The sequence below is a fragment of the Lampetra fluviatilis genome, chromosome 4 (genome assembly GCF_964198595.1).
Source record: "Lampetra fluviatilis chromosome 4, kcLamFluv1.1, whole genome shotgun sequence".
NCBI lineage: Eukaryota > Metazoa > Chordata > Hyperoartia > Petromyzontiformes > Petromyzontidae > Lampetra > Lampetra fluviatilis.
The window spans coordinates 32625921-32650909 of record NC_136278.1 but is presented as its reverse complement, the minus strand read 5'-3'; the positions used below and the strand labels follow the sequence as shown (position 1 = coordinate 32650909).

The window sequence follows — 24989 nt, the reverse complement described above, 5'->3', positions numbered from 1 at the left end:
ATTGCCAATAGGCGACCGACCACATGTGCTCCAATTGCAGCACTGCAGTGGAAACGGTGACGGACGGCAAGTCTGTTGCCTGTGGTTGTGCACGACTGCTAGGTGCAGTGCAGTCAAATTTAAATTATTCAATATATTAAGTTTGCTTTAAATATCTACAATCATAGCTTTTGGAATAAAAACTCAAATTCCAGATCGTAATTGAACGGAGACTTTGATTTATCGATGGGTTTGGGGAATTTTCGTTATTTGTTGTTGTTGCAATATTTGCAAGTGTTTGATCCAGACAGCCGTGTTGCAGCCAGCAGTGTCACAGCCAGCCCGGTCATCGCCTACCCCCGCTGTCGTAGACTCGATCGCTGGAGCTGCAACGTGACCAAGGCGTTCCCCTCGTGAAGAAACTTGTCGATATCACATCCCTGACACCAACATTGAAGACCATCTCCACCAGCCTACCGCATGGAACGCATTATCCAGCACGGCCCCTCTCTGGCTCTGTGTCCCACCAACCTCGTCTGACTGATGCTTGTATCAAATCATCTCTGGAATTGTAAAAATGTCTTCCTTTCCAACTTTTCCTGTGCCCGTCTTTGTTTTATGTCAGGTCTCTAATAATTGGCAGCATTTCTGAGATGACAAATGTTTGAATTCCTATGATAAGTATTTGAGAGCAGTGTGACGATTGTTATGGTGTACGATGTGTACGCTTATTGCAAGGTGCCTTGGAGTAGTTATATAAATGTGAGTATTGATCATTCTATCATTATTATTGTCATGCCAAATGCCGCACACAGAACGACTGCGCAGGTGGAAGCTCCTCAGAGTGAGAACAGCGACGGCATCGCTGAAGCCACACGAAGCTCGCGGCTATCTTCGCTACGTACGGGCACGTGTGCGCACACACGTGCCCGTACGGTCACCATTCTCCTCTCAAGCTGCAGGCGCATGGCTGGTTTTAACCGAAGTTAGGGTGGAATGACTGAATAAGCGACGGCTCTGAGAGGCCTTCGTCTAACAGTGGATAGATAATGGCTGCAGATAACGATGATGGCGATAAGGTGGGAATGGAAGAAATCTGCCATGCACAGCCATCGATGTGTCCCTCGGCTAACCGGCGAGAAATCGTGGCACACCCAAGGAGGCGACCGTGCCGATGCCCAGAGGCAGCAGGGGGCGTGCGAGAGGCAGAGAGCAGCATTATGGGGATGCCTCGTAAAGCCGGTGGGGGGCGGGGGGGCCAACATGTGAGTGCCCCCCCACTCCGTGCGCAAGCTGAAAGCGAGCATGCATCACCGCGCTGGTCCAGCGCGACACTGGGGTTTGCAGAGACGCGGTTCCTCCTCCTCCTCTCAGCAATGCTCCGCTCGGGGTCAGACATGTGATCACAAGCTCGTATCACTCTGGGTGACTGACACCAGAATAAAGACCGAGATCGGTTGAAGAAGGGATCATGTTGCTGCAGAGTCCTCAAGGTCACGCAGGGCGTCACCGACCAGTGGGACGTCAAGAGCCGTCCTTCACCGATACGAGTGAACCGCGTTCTGACTGTGGCTCAGAATGGCATCGGTGGCGTCATTTAGCCATCGGTAATGTTGGTCGCATAAAAACGCCTTTGGCGATATAAACATTCTTCTGAGTCCATTGCTTACAAGAATGTGAGTGTCACGAAAAATATAACACAGAGTGGGTTTCCACAGGCAACAGTAAGATCCGTAATTGATTTTTGTGTCAGGCCACGAAATTATTTGGTCAAATCTGTGTCGTGAAGGCCCCTCCACCACCACCCAACATGGCCACACAAGTCAGATTTTCACGCACAAGCATTTACGTGGCAATTCTGATTGTTTCAGCTCACTCTCCGGTGAGTTGAAGAGCAATTCTCACAGCCAAATATGGCGTTAAGATAAATAACGTTTACTTTGAAACTGCATCAAGGTACAGACAGTCAGAATAAAAATTCAGCAAGTGACAAATGCATTTATTTGTCATGTGGTGGAGTGTCTAAACGACACATATATGGCCAGACCCTTAGATGGCTTGACCAAAACATCAATCGAAATAACAATGTCAACTTAAAATGCGCACAGTAGTTGCCTGCTCTGAGAGAAGATGGATGACGACTCAGAGGCGTGAGGAGCCGCCGCAGACGAGTGGGGAGGCAGCCAGGGAGTAATCCAGCACCACATTCCCACCAAGCTCTGCGGCCGTCTATATATCGACGGTGTTATCAGCCTTTTAATGAGTGTTTACACGTGGGAAGAACCCGGAGCACCTGGAGAAAGCCCACGTGTGTGAGGGGGCAACACTCTATCCTGTACAGATGGAATAGATGGACTTTAGTCTACACTTAGCTGTACAGCCAGGAAGTGAACCAGGGTATGGCACCTGGACACCCACCAACCCTGGCTGCCGCCTCCGCAATGCGGGACGAGAGGCTGCGTGTTGCAGCTGTATGAATATATTACGAGAGGATGTTTTTTCTCAAAGAGAGGCAATGGACGAACGGGACGGGCAACTATTATGAAGAGGGCCAACGAGCAGACAAGAGGGGCAGACAAGGGGGGCAGACAAGAAGAGGGGCAACGGTCGAATGGGAGAGGGGACGAGTGTTCGATATCGTGACGGGCGAGTAAATAAAAACATAAAAGTAAAATGTGAGAATATCAAATGACTGGCCACAAAAACGAAACCTCGGCATCAAACAAACGGAGGAGGAGAGGGCCCGCGTTTAAACGGCAGGCCGAGAACGGCAGTGCCGGTACTGCCGGAGGCGGTGACGCGTGCCCGCGTCAGTAGTTACCTCCGATGTTGTAGCCGCCGCACATCGATGCGTCGCAGTAGCCGTTGGGGCCCGGCGAGCCCCGTAACCCAGGCGAACCGAAGGAGCCTGGAGGCCCCGGGGGCCCTCGCATTCCCTCAGGGCCCGGAGAACCCTGCCGACCCTCTCCAGGGGACCCTGAAGACAGAGAGGAGATCGGTCGCCATAATTATAATTTCGGACAAATTTAGCCTTGCTTAATGGCAACCCCTAACTCGTCTGCGTTTCTAGCACTGGTCTCTCACCAAACCTGTGCAGTGTCCTGCACCAGCGCACAGCACCACGCCGGTGCCAGATCTCAGGGAAAATAGATTCCGGGCACCCGGAGACAGATGCCGGATTTTGCGGACTCTGCAGGTCAAATGTGGGACAGGTGTCGACACAAGCGGGGCCTTGGCAAGCGCTCCGTTAGCTCCTCTCTCAATCCCCCCACTCGGCTGCCTTCCACACAACCGCATGTGCGAAGGTGGAGCGGTGGTGCAGCGGTTAGTGAACTGCGTTATATACCAGGCAACACGGAGTCTGATTCACTGCCGAGGCTAACGTGAGTGGTGAGTGACATCTGAACTGGTCCTGGGCTCCACCCATCCCTCCCCATCCCTTTGGTAATCCGCACTGGCCAACGAGGTGAAGTATGGTCAAACAACCTCCACGACCGGCATGGCATAAGAAGACCTTCATCCAGCAGTGGATTGGCAAAGCGTTGTAAATATGTATTTATAATTTTACCTAGAGGTATGGTTCAGCGTACGGTATCATGCACGAGGGATCTCTTTGTAGCGTGAGCCCCATGTGGGACCGCAAACCCAATGACCCTTTGTTGCGAGTACCTGCACAATGAGGCACTCGCTCAAGAATGTTGTCTTTACGACCAGGGTGAAATGCTTTATTGTGTAAAAGCTGCTCGTCTGTCACTACATTGATACCACGGCAGTAGCAATCGACATCTGGGGGAGTAACTCACAGGGCCGGGTCTGTTTTGTTGCTCACATGAAGTAACGTTTCAGTCTCCAGAGCCACGAGCGCTGTGCTCGCATTTCCCAGGAGCAAACCATAGACCAGTTTCACTTTCTCCGAGTCTCATCAGCAGGGTATGTGACTCATGAAACAAACAATAGGTGTCAAAAATGACGTCGTGCGTCACTCTGTTTATCCGGGAGAGTCTTGCCGAGTGTCGAGACTATTCTTCAGGGTCCCACTACATTGGGATGTCTGGCCAATTACTTGTGGGAGGAAACTGGAGTAACCGGAAAACTCACCACACACACGAGGGGATAACACTCAAACCTCCGCACAGATAGACTTAAGAATTCACTTCTGTCTCCTGGCCACCTCGCATCGAAATCGACCAAGGAGTGTTTTTGACACTGCACGAGTGCGCTACGTTATGGGCAATATCTCTCCACAGCCAGGACCTATCCACTGCTGGATGATGACAATCGCATTTCCTCCCAGTCTTGCGTTACAGCAATCACCTGGCTACGGCAACCCAGAGCTGGCTGGCGTGGTGCTGGTGACACTGCCCTCTCGTGCACTGTTCCGGCCTTAATAGGTGCTCTCTAAAAGCACTTGCCCAATGCGTGCATGGCTGTAAGAGAAGCTTTGTTTTTAGCCGTGCGGACAGACCACACTTTATTTTCCCGTGACTCACTGAACACGACAAATGATAAATATTCGTTTAAAAACACGACCATTCGCTTCCAATTCCCCAGCCAAATGGCAGAGAACCATTTGCATTCGAATCAGTGCCTGCACAGAATACCCATTAGCATAAAAATGTACGAATATGGAAAATGAAAAAATGGAAAAAAAATCAAGCGGCAAGGGTTGCGTGTTTTTCTTCTTTTTCTTCTTCTCTTCTGTGTGGAAAATAGTTGGCAGCTCTGAAGGAACTCAAGAAGCCCGCCATGGAGGAAGGCATGTGTTCTATATTTTCTCCCTCTGGGCACGAGTCCAAGTGCGCGCTCCGGTGCGAGAGTGGAGGGCGCAGCGGAGAAGCGGAGAAGCAGAATCGGAATGGGGGTCAGGGGCTGCGAGCGTCACTGGAAAATGCTCACGCTCGGCCGGCCAGCCGAGACAGGCCTCTGCGGGCTGGGTGGGGGAGACTGTCGGGGCAGGAGCCGTGGGGCGCGGAGAAAGGGGGGCTCGGGGAAGAGACGGCAGGGAGGGGGGTGGAGAGCCGGAGAGCCGGAGAGAGGAGCGAGCAACAGAGACGCAGGAGGTGTCGGAAAGAGATGGGTAGGGACAGGGGAACGGATCAGAGAGGACGCCAGTGCAGACACAGTCACGGAGGTGAGTGAGAGAGGAAGTGCGGGAGGTGAGCAAAGGAACAAAAGAAAAGCTCGCGTTGACACGCGAGGTAGACGCAGCGAGACAGATGCGGTGACGGGGACAGGCGCAGACACGCGCAGAGACGCAGACGCACGGGGAGGAATGGGAGGCGCAGTGAGACCAGGAGAGAGGCTTGCAGGCTGCGCGTGTGTGCGTGCGCGCATACGGAGAGGCAGGGTGCGACTATAGGGAGGGGGAGGGGGGGTGGGGGGCATTTACCTGGAGAACCTTGAGGGCCGGGCAGTCCTGAACTTCCAATGCCCGTGGATCCCCGCTCGCCCTTCTCTCCAGCGAGGCCTGAGGGACGCACACAGTCCACGCCACGGTCACCCCACGTCCCCCAAATACAAAGATCCCCTGTAAAGCCTTAACAGACTTTTGGAACAAGTGCTGTTAGCGAGCACCTATGAAGGCCGGCACAGCACACAAGGGGGTGGGTGGCCAACAGCACGCCCGGCCACCTTTGTCTCCCCAGTGGTCATGTGTACACACCACACCAGGTATTCATTAGAGGCTGAGTCGACCTAGGGGAGGCCCAGGACCGATTCAGGTAATCCTCACTGATGTTAGCTATGAGCGGAAATCGAACTCTTATCGCTGGGTTCATCGCACAGCGCGCTAACCACTGCATCACCGCTCCACCCCAGGATGAGTTAATCTCCGCCAAGCAGTGTGACGCATGGGACGAGACATTCAATGAATAAATAACCAACAACCCCAGCAAAACAAAACAAAGGAGTGACAGCTGCCATAATATATCGTGCACTTTGAAGCGCAAACTTTTGTCAACGCATTCTATAATTTAGCAGAGCCATACCTTAGATGCCCGGCGGGCCCACACGTGGAATGCGCCACGCGGCAGGGAGAGTACCGCTGCTCAGAGGGCCGCAATGAGCGGGACATGAGCAAGAGGCAGAGAAGAGAAGAAAGTGGACTTTTGGATGAAAATTAAGAGGTGGAGTAAGGAGGAGGAATTAGGGGGAGGAGGAAGAGGTGGATGAGGAGGGAGGGATGAGAGAGAGGGAGAGATGGGGAGGGAGGGTGCTTCATGGAGCACGTGGAGTCAGACAATCTCGAGAGTGGAGCCGCCTCACCTCTCTCCCCGCCGCGACCAGGCATACCAGGGGACCCTGGGAAACCCGGGCGACCCAGAGGCCCCGGCTCCCCAGGCGGCCCGGGGGGTCCTGGGCGTCCCGCCTCCCCTTTGGGCCCCGGCAGGGCCCGGACATGGTGGTGGTTGTTGCTGGGGATCTGGTTTATGATGCTGTTGAATCGGCTGATGTGGCCTGAAGATGGGATACGGACACAGTGGTGAGAGCAGAGGACACGCAACGTCACTGCCGGGGGGAGCGATGATGGCCCTTCCTTGAGACCCCAAATATTTGTGTTTTATTGACGTTTCTTTGTGCCAAGACTAGTTTTGTAACCGAAAATTTTCTATGAGAAAAAAACAAGAAATGACATCAGTAAAAAGCATTTTCTTGGAACATGCATGTCACGTTTTTATTAACTTCGGGGTGGCCTGTTTGTAAAGTTTGACATTTTGCGACCACCCCCACCTTGAGAAGTTACTCGTTTCATCACTGTAACGACATGTCGACTTATCGATTAAAATATATTTAATGCTTGCGACACATATCATGATGCCTTAAATAATTGGAGGATTGTGGGTAATGTTTTAATAACTCGCTCTTAGTTCCAAATGGCCACGTTAACATAAAGTATCGTTCAGGCAATCAGACCAGCGATACTGGAGGTCAAGAGGCAGAGAGGATTAAGAGATAGGCTTCTGCAGAGATGATTGAATGGAAGCCAATTTATTTGTAACCCAAATTGAATGCAAAGTTTGGTGCATTTCTGAATGTTCACCATTCTGACAGAGTCCATGCACTGGGCCGCTAGACTCGACAAACGTGCGTTACTTGCTGCCAAACCTTGAGGAACATTTTTTTGGAATCACCTGCAGCCGCAGAGATGTGCATGACATAGATAAGTAGTACACATCTCCCACCGCCGGAGCGGAGACGGAACGGAGAATTCCAAATTTCACGTCCGTCGGCGTGAAGTGCTGCAGGTTGTGCGAGTGTGAGCAGTGACGCAGCTCACCGGGAGAGCGTGACGACAAGCCTCTCTCTTAAACGATCCTGAGAGCGTGCGCCTTTGCAAAACTGCAAAACGCGTTTCTTAATACCCTTTGTACCAGAAACCACTCGTGCAAGGGCCTCTTGCTCGTGCCAAGTCTATAAAGCAATGGCAACCGCACATTAACCGAGAGATTTACACGTGGTTTATATGTGGCACGTTCTGTTTAATCGCTGCATCTTTTAGAAGCCACTGTCTCGTGGGGTTTTATGGAAACGCAGGTAGCGATGTTTAAGAAATTACGCCACGTGCGATGGCTCCACAATTCCAACTACAGGTGGCACACCGGGATGTTATTTAACAAAAAGAAGAGTAAAACGTGCCGGCGTGCATCACGGCGTTTAATTTACGAGCCGGGTCCGGCAGCGAGCCTCGGGGACGTGAACACGCCAGCACGCAAACTCTCCGCATTGCGCGCTCCCCAAATGATTGCGCGTGTTTACAGCAAATTTCACAAACACGCTGGAAATTACACAACAACAACAAAGAATGACTCGCGCTGAAATACGAAGTCATTCTTTCCACAGACGTTTCCCGGGCATGGATGTGAGCCAAAGAGCGACAGCAACTGCAGCCCCGCAGCGCTGATGGCGGTCGTTAAATCGTGATCAGAATATTTCATTAAACTGGAGGAATCCGATGAGCTATAATGCTCTTTACCACGAATGTCCAGTTGGGGTGGGTAAGAACGTTACAACAAACAATAAAATAACATGATAGGAGTGCAAAGTACAAGAAAGGTCAACAATCACCCAAACACGAAACAAATACAACACTAAACCATCCCCATGCTACCAGACAAAGCTCACCGAGGTAATAACTTGGTTTTCAAAAGCGCCTGGTCACTGCCACTACCCCAGTGTCGAGTAACTTCCCAGGTGGTCGAGTGGCTCGGGAAGTGGAGCGCTGATCTGGCACCCCTGAGAGCCGGAGTTCGAATCTGAGTTTCAGCGGTGGTGCGTTGATGGTTTCAGCCGAGTCACCACCAATGGCTCACACAGAGACCCACAGGCTCACACAGAGACCCACAGGCTCACACAGAGACCCACAGGCTCACACAGAGACCCACAGGCTCACACAGAGACCCACAGGCTCACACAGAGACCCACAGGCTCACACAGAGACCCACAGGCTCACACAGAGACCCACAGGCTCACACAGAGACCCACAGGCTCACACAGAGACCCACAGTAATGTCCTGCATAATATGTGGGTAGTCGGTCCTGGCTCTACGAATACCACTGGTGTTATTTTCTGGCACGACTCTACGAATGTACAGCAGCAGGAACTCACTGTTGATCATCTGCTCGCAGACCTGCCGCGCGAGCATCCGCACCACATTCTGTCCCTGAGCATCGCCCTGTGGGGGCATGGGGTGGGGGAGTCAGTGGAATCGATGGGGGGGGGGGGGGAAGCAAAATGAGTCTCCACCATGGCGCCGTGCAAGAAAATGAGGGAGTGAATGGGCACCACGTAACCTTGTGTGGGAAACAAGGGTTAGGGAAACAGGGTGAGGGTTCGGTATAAGGTTTATATCAGGTTTGAGGTTAGAGTTAGGGGCAGGTATCAGGGTTGGGTTAGGGTTGGGGTTGGGATTAGGGTCGGGGCTAGAGTTTGGAATGTGGATACGGTTGGAATTAAAGATTTTAAGGTTAAAGTTGGGTTCGGGTTCTATTTAGGGATTGGATGAGGGTTAGGGTTCAGGCTACAAGGTTCACGATCGAGATCAGCTATCGATTGGCTGCAGCGCAATTAACCATCACTGTAGCGTTGCTCCCGCCAGTGCCCACCACGGCTCCTCTGCAGGGTGGACACCACCTGGCTGCGCGGTCGATGCGTTACTTCTGCAGAGGCCGTGCCAGCGGTCATGATTACATATTTACGAGTCCTGACGGCGAGATTGCTGTTCCCGCGAGTGCTCCGGTCAAAGGGCAATTGGTAACGTGCGCTCGTATCGGGCCAGATTACCACGCAACGCGATGATGACCGGAGCGCCATTCTGCCGGCTCACGTGTGGGGAGCGAGTGAGGGCCGCAAGGAGAAATCGCGAGCTCAGCTGTAGCACTCGATTTGAGCCGTCGGGAATTGAAGCGACGGCTCGAGGCTGCGGGAGACGGGGTGACGGAGGGAACGGAATGGAGCGCCACGCTCACGAGTTTGTGACCTTGCGGCACGTGGTGGTGTGGGTGGGGTGCCCATCATGCACCAAGTTCGGTCCATGCGCTCAGTCGGCCCTACCACGTCCCCTCACCTGCTGTGACTGCAGCAGGTGAGGGCATGTGGGGAAAATTTAGTTTCAGCTGGGCCCGAAAAATATATCAGCACCCGGCACACCACAACCAAATAAACCCCTCGATTTGGCTGTGGTTACCAGTCACGCGGCTGCTCTAGTCGACCATGGATGTGGCAGTGAGACATTAAACCTTGGACTGCGTAATCCTGAAGCCGAGGAGTGAACATCCCAATCCCCCAATTCTCTGACCCCCGATCCCCGGAACACCAGCGGTGCTCGCGTTGCGTACACACTCACCCTCTCTCCCTTTTCTCCTTTCGTTCCTGCTGGGCCCTGACGTGGTGGGGAGACAGACGGACAGAGAATAACACACGCGTTGTGAATCAGTGCCAAGCGGGAGTTACACGCGTCGCGTACGCGCAGATCGCCGGGCTCCAGGCAGGGAGGCCGAGCGTGGAACCGCGCTGGCTCCACTCCCCGAAGCCGGGAGCCCAGAGCCGCGAGCGGCACTGCCCAGAGCAGGATCCGGCGGTGCAAACAGCAGCCACTCACTCGCACTCTGTGCGAGCTTGTGAGCGAGCGAGCGAACGAGTGGTGTGACTCGATATTGATAGAAAAATCCACACGGGTTTTCTTCTTAGGCAAACACAATGCACAAAATCTACCCCCATCGCTTCTAAAGCAGGGGCTCCCCACCTCCCCCCCATCCCCCTTGAGAACCAAAAAATATAAATTGTATTTATATTTATTAATATAGAGCCTTGTTTATTTAGTTTGGGATTTTAAGACCATGCCCCCCATCCCCTGCCCGGCCCCCGCCGTTCACCCCTACAGTGGCAGGTTTCTCAATCCACCCGGCAAAAAAGCCTGCGGCCCGGTTCTAGACGGTGACATGGCAGAGACCGGGTGGCTCGGCAGCCAGGGGAGGCCGAGTCGGCACAGAATAGATAAAACCCAGGCTTGGGCTCAAACCAAGTTGATCTCAACTGAGGTCACCACTGGCTGTTCAAACAATAAATAAATAAATAAGCGATGCTACATTGGGATTAATACCTTTTTTGGCAAAATTGACGGCTGTGAGAATGCAAGATTGTTTAATTGCCATATGATGAACGCTTCTTCGTAGCAGCGCATGTGGCGCAGTGTGGCACCCCGGTACTGTGTGTATAAGTGATCACTGAAAACAGCCTCAGAAGTAGTTCTGCGATGTCTCCTTCTACAGACCGCTCACTAACACACTACTCTGGCAAAGTTCAGAGTTCATGCCACGACATCAGCAGCACAACTGTAGTAAGACAGACAGACACACACCATGGCTTGGGGTGGTCTGCATACAGCAATAGATTGATCATGGCTGCTGATGATGATGATTATATATACATAAATATTGGCTACGTTTAAAAATTTGATTTGTGGACCACGCTCTTGGGCGGAAATAAAGGGCATTTTTCACAGCTGCTGGTGCTGCCAAACACACACGTGTGGAGGTGTGCAGACTGGCACAAAACACCGGGCAGCATGAGCGAGCGACACTTGCTGTCGGTCGTAGTCTTAATATGGCAGGTCTGGGGATGGGCATGCACGCGGCGAGCGGACTGCAGTGAACAGCTGAACTCTGCTTCAAGGAAAACACGACCCCAACCCCACCCCCCGTGCAGGGTCACCCCGACTATAAAACGCACCGCGTTCATCATCTTAAGCCTTGATCTACCCACTGCTGGAGGAAGGCCACTCGTCTGGCTCTTGCACGAGAGCTTATTTCGTCGCTCCATCTCTACCGTGGGCGTCCTCCCGGCCTCAGCTGTGCTCCCTCCTTTGGTTGCAACTGTGGAGTCAGTCTCTCCCTACCCACCACCCCATGCGTCATTGTAAGCATTCCCGAACCCTCATAGCACATTATAAGCCCTCCCTGCCCTCTGCTGGGCCATCTGAACCCATCTCTGCACCTCACGAGCCACCCCAAGCTTTCTCTTGCCCCTGCTGGGCCATCATCGGACGTCCCTAAGACGCGGAGAGAATTCCGCCCCCGGCGCTCTCCGCCTGCCGTGCAGCACCGCCTCCGCTGCCGCCAGGGCCCAGGAGCGTGCACACAAACACCAACGGTCAAGCAAAATGAAATATTATCATGATATTAAAATAATACGATTTGTGCCAGCTCATCTGAAATAGTCATCAGCATCTGCACTGCAAGGCGCCATCGTTGATGGGAAGGATGATCTATGCTTCTGTGCACGTGTGCGCGTATTTGGGCAGCTGCAGTTTTAAAGACAGCTGACACACAAAACCATGCTTATGCATCATGTTTCTAGAGCAGGCTTCCCCAGGCTTCAGATATCGCTACCCACCACCGTACGCTCTGCCGAGAGTTTGCCGTTTAATGATCATCCTCATCATCATCATCTTTGCACTAATATGGTGCTTGCTTAAAAACCTCAGCACTCAAAACCAGCTGGCATCAAAACTCATCTCAACCCTTGATAAGGACACCACCAGTGGCAGCTGTCCCTGTGCGGCACGAAGTGCTCATCACGTGGCCTGCAAGCAGGCACGAGTCCACTAGTTGGGGGCGATAATTGCTTCTACATGATTTGGACCGTGACCCTGGCAGACAAAGGCCTACTTATACTGAACGACGTCACGGGATCTTTCACGTTCGCTATGTGTACAGTTAATACGCCGGCAGTGTATTCTTGTGACCTGCAGCACAGTGGTGGCTGAACACAGTGTGGGTGAGACGAGACAGTGTCTGGTAGCCCGATTCCTCAATGTGGGTGGAGGAAACAATGAGCAAAGCTTACGGACACCGTACCCATGGCCATAGTGATATGAGAGCAACAAGGAGAATGACATACAAAGCGTGAATGCTTTGGAGCGTTAATGGAGTGAGCTCTCAGTTGCTGGAGCAGACGGGCGGAACATCGAGACAGCAACAGCCACCAGCATGTCGGGAATCCGTGCACAAGAACCAGATGGCCCGGAGTGGGGCCCATTCAAGCGCTGCCCAGGTTGGTAATGTCCATGCTGCGGGGCCGCTCACCTGAAGTCCACCCTCGCCGTTGAAGCCAGGTTTGCCGCTCGGCCCCGGGGGTCCAGGGTTTCCTGACGTGCCCTGGTGGACAACACAACGATGGGTCGAGCAAGGGCAACGCAGCCTCTATCGCTGTGCCCCTCTTAGACACACGGCACCTCTGCACAGGCACACCGCACGCAGCCGGCTCAAGCTTGGCGAGTTGCTGATTTAAGCAATCGATTACTCTACCAATTATTAGTTCATCACTCCATCAGAAAACACAATTGGGAAAAATAAGAAATGTCGCCTCTGTTCCCATGTGTGCTGTTGGATGGGTGCTGATGGGTGGGGCTTGGCGACTTCATTAACATCATCAGTGGCGCTATGCTGGGTGCAGATTGACGGGGGTTTCCTGCCTATGGGAGGCAGGATGTGGCCGCGGTTTTTAAAGGGGCTGAACAATCGAGTGCAGCGAGCGGTCGATTGCGATCGTCGGTGAATTCGTCGGCCCACGCCACGTGATGCACGACCACCCAGGGGTCTCGCCACTCACCATGGGCCCCGCTTGACCCGGCAATCCAGGTCCACCTTCCTTCCCCGGAGGGCCCTGCACAGGAAAACACACCGCGATCCGCGTGAGGGCACAGCGAGGGGTGCGGTTGATGCAGCGTGAGTGGCGAGCGGTCAGGGAGCCGAGGTCGGGGTGGCCACCGGTCCGAGTTTATATGTTCACGGAATACAAGTAGAATCTACACGTCACATTCCTTTACAAAATAATTTCTAAGTTATAAAGTGAAGGTTATTGGGTTTGCTTGCTGTTCACACACACTCGTGCGTGCACACAAAAGACACACATGTCGAGTTAAAAGTCTCTTAAGTTGTAATTAAACACTGACTTGAAGAGTACTAATGTCGTGGAGCCACTCACCCGCGGGCCCTGCAAGCCCTCCCTGCCCTGCTGCCCGGGAGGGCCAGAGGGACCCTGCAGACACAACGTTCAGAGATGGCGAAGAATATTACAAATATTACATAGAAAACATAGGGGGAACATAGACATGGAGTAGAGAGAGAGGGGGGTTCGAGAGAGAGAGGGGGGTTCGAGAGAGAGAGAGGGGGTAGAGATAGAAAGAGGGTAGAGAGAGAGAGAGGGGGTAGAGAGAGAAAGGGGGGGTAGAGGGAGAGAGAGGGGTAGAGAGAGAGAGAGGGGGTAGAGGGAGAGAAGGGGTAAGGAGAGCAGAGCGTGAAATATTTTCATTTCAAAAGGGGAGGGGGGATTTACATAAAGCAAAGCATAAAAAACTAAATGATGAACGAAGCAAAGTGCCGACTACACCGAGCATATTCTTGTTTCCTCTGATCGTAAAAAAAAAGAGAGAGGGAAAATAAAACAAAATAATCAGAGGGAGGCAGGGTGGTGCAAACAGCTAAACTGCACGGCCACGAGTCGGGTGCGGACGTATGCTTTGATTGAAATGGAAAGTGTGGCAATGTCTGGAATCTCAACATATCGCCACGTTGTTGGTGTGTGCGGCAGAAGGAACACAAGCGGAGCGCGAGACGGGCGAGGGAGCGAGACGGGCGAGGGAGCGAGACGGGCAAGGGATCGAGGCTGCCAAGTTGAAAGTTCGGCGCCGGTGTTACCATGGGCCCTGCATGTCCGGCCGGGCCCTGGTCTCCCTTCTCACCCGGTCGGCCCTGCCATCAGACACCAATGATGAGGAAACGATCGTTAGTATTGCGTCAGAGAATATTGGTAACAAAATTATTATGCAGACAATTTGCCTCCTTCACATATCAGTCCTGGCAAATAAAAAATAAAGAAAGTATTTTTTACGCATTGCATCAATCACATGCCATTATGTGAGTGCATAATTTAATCGGCATTGGTTCAACACGAGAAAACTCTGGACCAGTTTTGACATTCAGTGTCTCATTAAATTATGCCAATTGTGCACTTCAAACAAGCCTGACTATGCTCATGAGACAATGCATGTGAAAAACTAGACCAGCATTTGCTCAGGATTAGAGAACACACGTAAACTACGGTGTAATTCTGACTCAAGAAAAGACGATGACCGGTGGTCGAGACTAACAATGGAGTGGCAACCAAAGGAGGCAACTCGACTTCGAGAGACATCGAGCGCAGAGATGGAGAGATGGCAATCAGCTGGAGATGAATGGTCCATTGCATCGCAATACCATCAGAGATCGCGACACATTGGGGAGGCCTTCATCCAGCAGTGGATAGAACCCCCACTCACCGGCTCTCCTTCCATTGATATTCCATTGGGGCCTTGAGGTCCAGGCTGTCCCTGAGAGCCAGGGGGTCCTTGCTCCCCCCGTGGACCCGTTGCCCCCTGTGCTCATGACAACAAAGACAAAGATCCCCCATGTAGCGTTTAACAGACAGCTGGGGCAAGTGCAAGTGCTGTTAGGGAGCCCCTATTAAGGCTGGCATTGCACACGAGAGGGTGCTTTGAAAGCGAACATTACACCGGGTTGCATTTGTCTCCCCATACAGTCTGTTAAAGCCGAACCAATCCAGACGGGGCCCACGATCGGTTCGGACAGCACTCGCCACTGATGTTAGTTGTGACCGGCAATCTGATTCAGGTCACGAGTCCGTAGTGCAGTGCGCTAACCACTGTGCCACCATTCCCCACGCACAGAGACAACACTCCCCACGCACGCTCGCGCACGCACACGCAAGCATGCACCAGCACGAACGTGCACGCACACGCACGCACACGCACGCGCTTCTCCAGGATGGAGTAGTGGACGCTGGGCGCTCACCTGGGGCCCGATGCCGCCGTTCTCTCCCCTCGGACCCTTGGGGCCAGTCCCTCCCTGCGCACCATGACGCACGCACCAGCCCGGTTAAGCATGGGCAAACAACCCCCGTGACAGTCGTGGTGTGGGGAAGCTGTCAGCCAGCATTGGGATGACAGAGGGCTGCAATCAGCGATGGGAATTGTACTGAACGAGCTGCACTGTCGCATGTGTGTGACGTCCTTCCACTGGAGTGGTGTGCTTAAACATCTTTTTGTTACATTCCACGGTGAGTTTTTTCACGACATTAATTGGCAGTGTGGGTAATTGTTTGAGTTGAAATAGTTAACATTCCAGTCATACTTAATTGACGTACCTTTGCTAATCAACGACCATGGAGTTGTTTGACGATGCTTCCCCATGTTGGCCAATGCGAATTGATTAAGTGGGAGGAGCGGGTGGGAGACGCACACGACCAGTTCAGTTCCTGCTCCCCACTGATGTTCGCCGCGGCTTCAGAGCATGGCAGGTGCTAACCGCTGTGCCACTGCTCCACCCGAACGACGGTATGTTAAATATTACTCCTATAATGGGCCAAGAAAGTCTGTTTGTGTCCCGTGCGTGACGTCACTCCACATGCCCCCCCCATCATTAATATTCATGAGCGGGTGGATTTTTACACTCACGCAAAAGAAGGTCGAGCGGAAATTTTTTTTTTTCGTAAATTCGCTTTAAGTTTGACGTTTCTTTATTGAAAGTGCAGCTAATAAATAATTCTACGCAGCAACAACGTGGATTTATTTATTTATTCAACACTTGAGACAAAAGGTAAGTCTCATTTATGCTCCTACATTATGGTAAAATAGACATTTATTGGTGATTTCCCAGATATTTTATCGATTTCCAATTTATTTCAACCCCAGCGACCGAAAGCAGAAGAGAATAAAGTATCAGAGCAGTGAATTTGAACACATAGAAGGTCAGTTATATACAGTGCTACAGTGACATGAAGTGAGGTGTTTTATGACATAGTTTTGTGGAAGATTCACTGCCATTAATACAGTGCTACAGTGAAATGCAGTGACGTGATTAAGTACATACTTTCGTGCAAGATTCACTGCCATAAAATTTACACAAGATGCAATTATACTCTGCTCAATTTTTTCGTAAATATTACAGCTTCCGTCCTAGGACGGGCAAAGAAGCTAGTTCTTATATAAACGTTGAGGGTGTTTATTGTGACTGTTGTTTCGTATTATTATTTATTACCCTGAACTTATCCTTGGCCAATCACTCAAAGTGACGTCATCTCTAAGAGATTTCGCTCGGTCTGGAACCAACACTTCAATTCACCCGCCCGCTCGGTCACACGCTCCACGCGGCACTATCAAGATCGACGGCGGTGAGATGAGACGCGCCGGCTCAAAGGGAAGTTCGTGAGGTCGGTGGGAATTTCCACCGCTGGCTCCGGGCTGTGAACGGGAGATGAGCACCAATGCCTCAATGCTCCGCTGCGACTTGACTCATGAAAGACCATCGGCAGCAACGCGGTTCTCGCCCGGCGTGGGAATGCCGCGGCTCCCACCGCCGACTTGTTAACGGCCCGGATGGACGGATTTAACGATCTGCACGTGGGAGTGCGCACGACGTGCCCTGACTGCGGGCGCTCGCTCCAAGCATCTGGCAATATGATCCAAAACCGATCGAGCAATCGTGTCGCGGACAACTGACCCCGTGACCCCGCGTCACGCCCGTGTCAAGGACACCCCACTCCGGGTCAGGAGACGCCAATTGAGAAGAGCGAGGGTGGGGGCGGCCGGGTGGGTCAGAGGTAACGCACCGAGCCAACAATACTTGGAATCTGGGTTCTAATCCAGGTTTCAGCCACTGACGGTGATTATACTGGCCTCTCCAGGCGTGAGGCGATAGTCTCAGTCCGGTCACTGGTGACTCACACTGAGACCCATAGACTCATATAGATACCTACAGACTCTTATGAAGACCCACAGACTTACAAAGACTGTTTTGAGATTAAGTCAGGTTTTCAAGTGTTATGCGTTTAGTTTTTTACGTAAGTAATTGATTCCTTAAATAATCAGAGACATAGTTCGACTGCCAAGTGGAGTTACACATCCGTGATCCTGAGGACACCTTTCTAACAGCTTGTGCATCGCGAGGACCAGTGCAATGACAGCAGAAAACCACCGGCGTTTGCTCATGCTCGCGGGATGGCACAATTGGCACAGAACGACATTTAGAAAAAAATATTTTAAAAAAGTATCGGCAAGCAGACGCATCTGTGCAAATAAATAACCAATGAGCCACAGCTGTAACAAAAATAACCACTGAAAAAAGCCCACAAACCAGATGACCAACACGAGTGGGGCATTCTGTGGCGTCTGTAGACTCCCCGTCAACCCCAACATTGGGCCGACGTCGATCAAACGCTTCCAACCACATGCTGGGTTGGGACAACGTCGGCATGTCTGCCGGGTGGTGCTTGAATGGCACCGCATAGCTCCCCACTTACGGCTCACCTGACGCCCCCCCCCCTCCCCCCCTGCATGGTTGCCTGCGCACGGCACGAGTGACCGGGAAACCGGAGTTCAAACTCGATCACCGCAGGTTGGCGGCAACTGGCAACCGATTCCAGCGGAATCCTGGTCACGAATGCAGCGATTGGAACTATGCCGGAAGATGAAATTGTTACCACTGTGGCAGCTCCCTTCACTTATCAGTTAAAAAGGTTAGAATTGTTATTTGGTTACGAGACCAGTATTCACCGGGTTTTACCATTGTTTTTTTTCATGGATGTTCCAGTCATCCAAACAAAATATTTTAACTGTGATAAAAGAATCCCCATATAAACCTTCCTATATTAATGAAGCAAGTGCTGTTAGCATGCACTGATGAAGGCTGGCATGACAGAGGGGGTGGGTGTCCAGCACCATGCTCGGCCACCTTTGTCTTCTCAGTGCTGATGTTTACACACCGCACTAGGTACTAATTTAAGACTGAGTCAACCTAAGGTAGGCCGTGAACAGATATATTCGTCACCAATGTTGCCCATGAGAAGGAATCAAACTCCAGTAACCGGGTTCATAGTGCAGAGCACTCACCACTGCGCCACCGTCCCCCACATACGCACACGTAGCACACACACTCGCGCACACGTACGGAGGCAGACGAGGCTCGCAGACACGAGAACGCACACGGCGAGGGAGAAGGACAGGGCGCAGCCCAACCCCCTCCTGCGACAGCCCTCGTTACTCTACACTGAACTCCATAGACCAGGTGCCCGGTATCTGACCAAAATCAGATGCACTCGCTGGCTCTGCCGTTTGCTTATTTGGCCAGGAGGTGGAGGAGGCGCTCGAGGCTGAGCAGCTCGCCGGAAGACTTCCGTGATTACCCCTCTTCCCGCACACACGAGCCCATCTGGACGGCATTAATCTACAGACCAGGCTCGTTTGTACGGCGCGTGGACGCGATTTGTTGATTCACGCGGTGGGGGGGGGGGGTGTCTGATTTATTTGCAGTGTTCACTCAGCACCTGGGGGCATCTTGCCCGCCCTGGCACCCAGGGAGGGCGAATCGGGCGTCACGACCCTGCCCTTGTTGCAGAACTTTGTGGTTCGCATCCAGCAGGGCACCCTAGTTATTACTGTGGGTGATTTAACCAAAAAACAAACCTGCCGTTTGTTTCACATTGGACTTTGTGGAAAGTCAACGTCCAAATTTAAAAAATTCAAAATTTACAAAACAAATGAATAAACTGGGATGACACAAATCAACAGCAATTATCGCTCCCCCTCCCCTACTGGCAGACTGATGACCTCTTGCAGGCCGGATGCTGAGTCCCCTTGTGACGTAAGCCGCTTATCGCGTGTAAAGATTTCTCTGGGACCGCGCGGCATAAAGGAGGGCGGCAGTATCAACAACACAATTCATGATCATTAATACCGATCTGTCGGACTGGCTCTTGGCACGCGAGTCCTATCCCAACCGCACGCCAAGAATCCCACCACCATCACCATGAGATACGGATGCCGGGGCCCAGCGGGACCCACGGAGGCGACTGCGCAGGATCTGTGGGCAGCTCGTGTTTCTTATCGACGTTATGCTCATTTCATACGTTTCTGCTCCGACTCATCCATCTCGCTCGCGGGGGAGGGGGAGGCCACTTCCTGTACAGACTGCGAAGAAGACGAAGGGGCAAAAACTCTGAGGAGTGGGCGAGGAGCAGGTTGGAGGGGTCTGTTAACTCGTGACCACCCAGCGGTCCAATCGTTGCAACCTCGTCCAAAGCAGGAAAACCTCTGGCACAACGGCACCGTAGCGAAAACACCACGCATGGGTGGACATAGGAAATATTGTATGGAGATTGCGTCTCTGTGTCCCTCTTTTTATGTGTCTCTCTGTTGCTGTGTCCATGCGTCTGTGTCGTCTGTATGTCTGTCCGCGCATCCGTGAGTCTGTGTTTATGTGTCTATACGTCACTGGGTTTGTATGGCTAATTGTCTGTCGACGTGGCTCTCATTCTCCCAAGAAAGCAGACACGGAGACAGACACAGAGAAAGCGAGAGAGCAGACCGAGAGACAGATAGTGTGTCAAGCGGTAACAGGTTCATGGGGCACTTACGGGGGGCCCTGGAGGTCCGGGGGGCCCCTTGCTGTCCTGGGCGCAGGAGCAGGCGAGCGGCAACGTGGGGCACGTCGCCTCGTCTCTCTGCAAGTGCAAAGAGGACGTGAGGGGGGCTCTTGGCCACAGCTCGATGCACACTCCACGGCACCTTCCTTTGCTTTAAACGAAGCCGCCGAGTGCAGGTCCCAGGGCCCAAAACGTTTAGTGGCCAGCAACAAGCAGCAGAACCACGTGACCCCAACCAGCCAATCGGAGCTCGTGCTGCTTGTGAAAACGCATCAAATGCTATTTCTAAAACAGAGTTCCCGCGTGTTGCAGAGTCGAAGGTGAATGTGTTACACCGGGATCCGTGTGGTGTACGGCAGTACACGGCACACCGGCACTTCTCACAACACCACATGTGCAAATACCGGCAGTGTCCACAACAATTCTTATCCCCACCCCACGGTGTTCCCCTACTACCCCTGTATTCCCTACACCCCTTGCACCCCCTACATCCACACTGTCCAGGACTGCTTTCTGCGTTAAACAACAACACAGAGAACAACAACGTCGTCGCTTGTTACACTAATGGCGGCTTAGTGGTAGAGTGAGCGCCTCGCAATCGCAAGGTTGCGAGTTCAACTCCTAGTTGGGGGGGGGGGGGGGGGGGGGGTGTTCACTCAGAAAATCATCCCGACTGATCTATAAAATGAGTATCATTTTGTGCGGATGTCGAAAGCAGCTGTCTAATGGATAGACTTACTCCCCCCTCCCACCATTAAAATGTATAATTTCTAACAAATGGCAAATTATAGCACAGGGCTATGATGAAGACACCATCTGCCAGGAGGCAGCGACGTTGCTCAGTGTGTAATCGAAATTGAGTAACTCTTTGGTTCTGTCGGTAAAGTCACGTATAAAGATAAAATAATAAATTAAATAATAGCATACTACGACGTTTCAATTGCAACACAAGCAATCATCATCAGGCATAAAAGAAATAGCAACAAAAATCTAACCAGAAAAATATAGACAGACATATAAGCAGACAGATATCACAAAGATACACACAGAGAGAACACGCATCAGCACAAAGAGAGAGATTGTCTCTGTGACGAGGCCTTAAATAGAGAGAGGGGGGCGGGGGCGGAGAGAGGGGGCAAAGAAAAAATTAGCATGTCAATGGGTAGGACAACGCGTGGTACGGTACACGCAAGCTTGAAAAATTAGGAGAACGGGAGAGAAACACACAAAAATTACATAACCTAGCAAAATATCGAAATGTAATGTAATGCAACACAAAGAGTCGGTCAACACACAATTAACGCATAGCCTGGTTGATTACGTATTTCAAAGATTGCTAAGTTAGAATTTAAGTGTGAAAATTCCAAAGAGAGGACACAGGCAGAGAGAGAAAACAAAAAACCCAGAGAGAGAGAAAAAAAGATGAGCTTAAAACTTCCCCGTAGAAGTGGTTCAATCTTAATTTGGAGCTTTCGTGACTGCAGGGATTACTCTTTGGTTCTTTCGGTAAGAACCAAAGAGTAATCCCTGCAGTCACGAAAGCTCCAAATTAAGATTGAAATTGAGTAACTTGCAGTGTTTAATTTTTTCGAAATCTTGCAAGTTTTAACTGTGACTCCGGGACACGATGGCCTCCTCACTTTAGAATGACATCAAGGGACATTCAACGCCCGCTGCAAAGCAACTGGCAGAGTAGTGCCCCCCCCCCCCCCCCGCGTCTCACAGACGCCCTCACCAAACGGGACTCACCAGCGCCGGCAGCTCGCAGCACTTGTCCTTGGCGGGCCAGGTGGTGCCGCACACGATCTCGAACATCTGCAGCTGGAACTGTAGGGGGAACCGAAGAGAGCGTGTGAGCACATTCGTGCGCGTGCGTGTTCGTGTGCAGGTGCACGCGCAGGCGTGCTTGCGTGCATCTCTGTTTGTGCGTGTCTGTGTACACGTGCGCATCTCGTCCATGCGTCTGTGCGCACGGCTCGCATGCGCGTACCGTGGCGGACTTGGGCGCGCTGGGTGTGGAGCGCGCAAGCCGGCCTAGCACTTCACTGCCGTCAAGCGACACGTTCCCCGGCACGCGGCTCTGCTTCTCCGCGATGAGCGTGCAGTCGACGAAGAGGCGCACACTTTGCTTGGCCACCGTCACGTGCACCTGCGGCAGGGAAGCCGTCGCGCGCGCGTCCACCGCCCGCCCTGCTGCACGACGCCCCTTGTCCTCGTCGGACCGCGAGAGATTCCGCGAGAGATTACGCGAGCCCCCCCATCGCCCCCCCACCCCCTTGCACACTCCGACTCCTCCTCCTGCCTCCCCATCCAGCCCCACACAGCCACGTATAACCCCCATGTGCCCACATTATATGACTCTTTTTCAAGAGCGGTGGTTCTCACCCTGCGATCGGCGATGCTCTTGCAGACACGAGGATTATTTTTCTTCACATAACACCAGAACTTTTCCTGACTGGAACGTTAGCACGGTTGGCTATGTACAGTGCAAAGAAGTTCAACATACATACAACTGCTCAGATTCATAAATCAAAAGCACAAGCAGTAGGGTGAAACGTTACGTGGCTTGGCAAGGGATGAGGCGAGGACCGATCCAACAGTCACAATTGTGCCCTTTGCCATCGATAAATGGCCGGATTGTCACGGGAAAGACCCAGCACCTCAGTGCTGTATACCTCCTGGCCACACCACATCATGCCTGCAACATCTGGCAGCCCACCTTGCAACTCACCCAAGAACTAACCGCTTAGCTTCCGCTATCTGATGAGGTCGAGCACGGTCTGGGTTATGTGGCCGTAGGCCAGCAGCCCGAAGCTTATCAACTCACACCGCTCCAAAACAATGGATTACCTGCGGGCGGCTAAAACCTTGGATCAGAAAGCAGGTGCTGGGCGATGGCGGCTCAGTGCCCCGGACACGGCCACTTTGATCCTGCGAGACTGCATGTCCATACCTTGTGGAAGGAGCCAAAGAAGATCCTCTGCACGTCGGGGCCGTCGAACGAGATGAACTGGGGCTTCCCCTCCTCATCCACCGTGAAGTAGGTGAGGGTGCGACCGCCGACTGCGTGCGCATGCACAAACCGGGAGATTGAACAGCTTGCGAGCCCAGTGCTCCGACCGTTACAATGCACCGGAGCGGCGTGCCCTTAACGGGAGATACGCGAGTGTTCCCCGTCAACCTCTCCGTGACGCCGTATGGGAAATCGAACCGGGCCCGGGCGGGTGACGGTGGCGCGGCGAGCGGTGCGGACCGTACCGTCGAGCTGCACGCCGGCCTGCGAGGAGCTGTCCTTGTCGAGCACCTGCCACACGCTAAACGGCTCCGTCGACGTGTCGGGCAGGATGCGTAGCATGAACGAGACCGTGTACTCCTGCGGCAGCCCCTCGGGGTGCAGCTCCCTGCAGCACACGCAGAGGAACCACAGAAATACACGGGGATGCACAAAGAGACACGGGGATGTGCGGAGAGACGCGGGGCTCTGTGTGCATCCAATGCAGGAATGGCAGCGAGCACCTGGTGGCCTGAGAGAGCATGGCGTCCTTGTGCAGGCGGAATGCCGGGAAGGCATTGAAGGAGCCGGGCTCCATGGACACGCCGCTCAGGGACGAGTACAGCTTGTCCACCAGCCCAAACGCCTCCATCATCTTGAAGCCTGCAGCAAGCAGCCCGGAGGGGCACACAGAGGCACAAAGGTGAAAATGGGAGAAGTCAGCGGCGCAGGCCACGTTTCCAGGCACCAGCGATAAAACTGGCGTCAAGAGCACGGGCCTTGCCAGCCAAGACGATTACATGACATGTGGCATCTCCACGTGGGGCTATTATCACAAATGACAAACTGTGGTTACTGTTCTTGGGAACTTCACTAATTGATTCCTCCAGAAATGTTGAGGACTCGGTCTCTAGCAGACGCTCACCGTTTCATCACATCCACACTGCGGTCACCTCCGATTAGCACGGTTAGACACATACGGTACGAAAGAAGATCGACAAACATACAGACACTAGCATCTTTGCCCAACCTAGGACAGAAGCTGTAATATATACAAAAAATTGAGCAGAGTATAATTGCGTCTTGTGTAAATTTCATCACAGTGAATCTTGCACGAAAGTATGTCATCAAACACTTAACTGCATTTAACTGTAGCACTGTATTAATGGCAGTGAATCTGGCACAAAACGAAGTCATCAAACACTTCACAGCAGTTCACTGTAGCACTGTTTTAATGGCAGTAATTATTGCACGAAACTACATCATAAAACACCTTACTTCATGTCACTGCGGCACTGTATATAACTGACCTTCAATTTGTTCAAATTCACTGCTCTGATACTTTATTCTCTTCTGCTTTCGGTTGCTGTGTTTAAAATAAATTGGAAATTGATACAATATCTGGAAAATCACTGAGAAATGTCTCCAGAAAAGACAAGTTGCGTTATAAAATGTCCTTTGCGCCTAAACAAATTCAACAGCTTTAGGTGGAGTGCTCTGCGACTTACTTATTGTGGTGTGCTGGAGCTCGCCGGAGTAGCAAACAATTTGAATAGGAGGCAATAGTGGCAAAACAGCAGAGAAATGTTGATTTTAGCATAATTTGCAAGCGTAAAGTTGACCTTGCTATTGTTTGACGTGGCAAAGAAATAAATGAAGGTAGAAAATGCAGTGGGATGTGGCGTGGAATCAATTGTCTGGTTAGCTCTAGATAAATTGGGGACAATGGACGTTAGAAAATGTCATTTGTGCCTAAACAAATTTTCATTTCCGCTCCACGTTTCTCCTTGCGGAGTGACTTCAGTCGTTAACGTTGATTATTTCGCTGAATGTAATGGCGGAGAATATTTGCAAAAAAAAAATCATAAAACACTGTACTGCATTAGATTGCAGCACTGTAGTGATAGCAGTGTTTGTTGCACGCAACAATGTGATGAAACAGCTGACGCAATTCCGCTGTGCCACTGCACTAAACGGACACTCAAAGACTTGAGGTGCAGTGCTCCGAGACGTAGTGATGTTCCGGTTTAGCTCGCCAGAGTT

At 52.1% G+C, this 24989-nt stretch overlaps 1 protein-coding gene across 6 annotated transcripts in view; it reads right to left on the bottom strand.

Annotated features, from left to right (window-relative positions):
* The window catches only part of LOC144931788 (collagen alpha-1(XIV) chain-like), a 94390-nt gene that overhangs the window by 6442 nt on the left and 62959 nt on the right, over nt 1-24989 (bottom strand). For 5 of the 6 annotated variants that reach the window (XM_078856086.1, XM_078856088.1, XM_078856089.1 and 2 more), the window contains 17 exons: nt 23471-23609; nt 23213-23355; nt 22908-23017; nt 21945-22103; nt 21704-21781; nt 19946-20032; nt 15328-15381; nt 14796-14891; nt 14176-14229; nt 13463-13516; nt 13088-13141; nt 12562-12633; nt 9822-9857; nt 8585-8651; nt 6244-6435; nt 5369-5446; nt 2801-2956 (listed from right to left, as the gene is read on the bottom strand). In XM_078856086.1, the coding sequence (XP_078712212.1) occupies nt 2801-2956; nt 5369-5446; nt 6244-6435; nt 8585-8651; nt 9822-9857; nt 12562-12633; nt 13088-13141; nt 13463-13516; nt 14176-14229; nt 14796-14891; nt 15328-15381; nt 19946-20032; nt 21704-21781; nt 21945-22103; nt 22908-23017; nt 23213-23355; nt 23471-23609 (1629 nt within the window). Of the gene's footprint in view, nt 1-2800; nt 2957-5368; nt 5447-6243; nt 6436-8584; nt 8652-9821; nt 9858-12561; nt 12634-13087; nt 13142-13462; nt 13517-14175; nt 14230-14795; nt 14892-15327; nt 15382-19945; nt 20033-21703; nt 21782-21944; nt 22104-22907; nt 23018-23212; nt 23356-23470; nt 23610-24989 lie in introns of those variants that run through there. The other variant, XM_078856092.1, reaches the window with a different exon arrangement.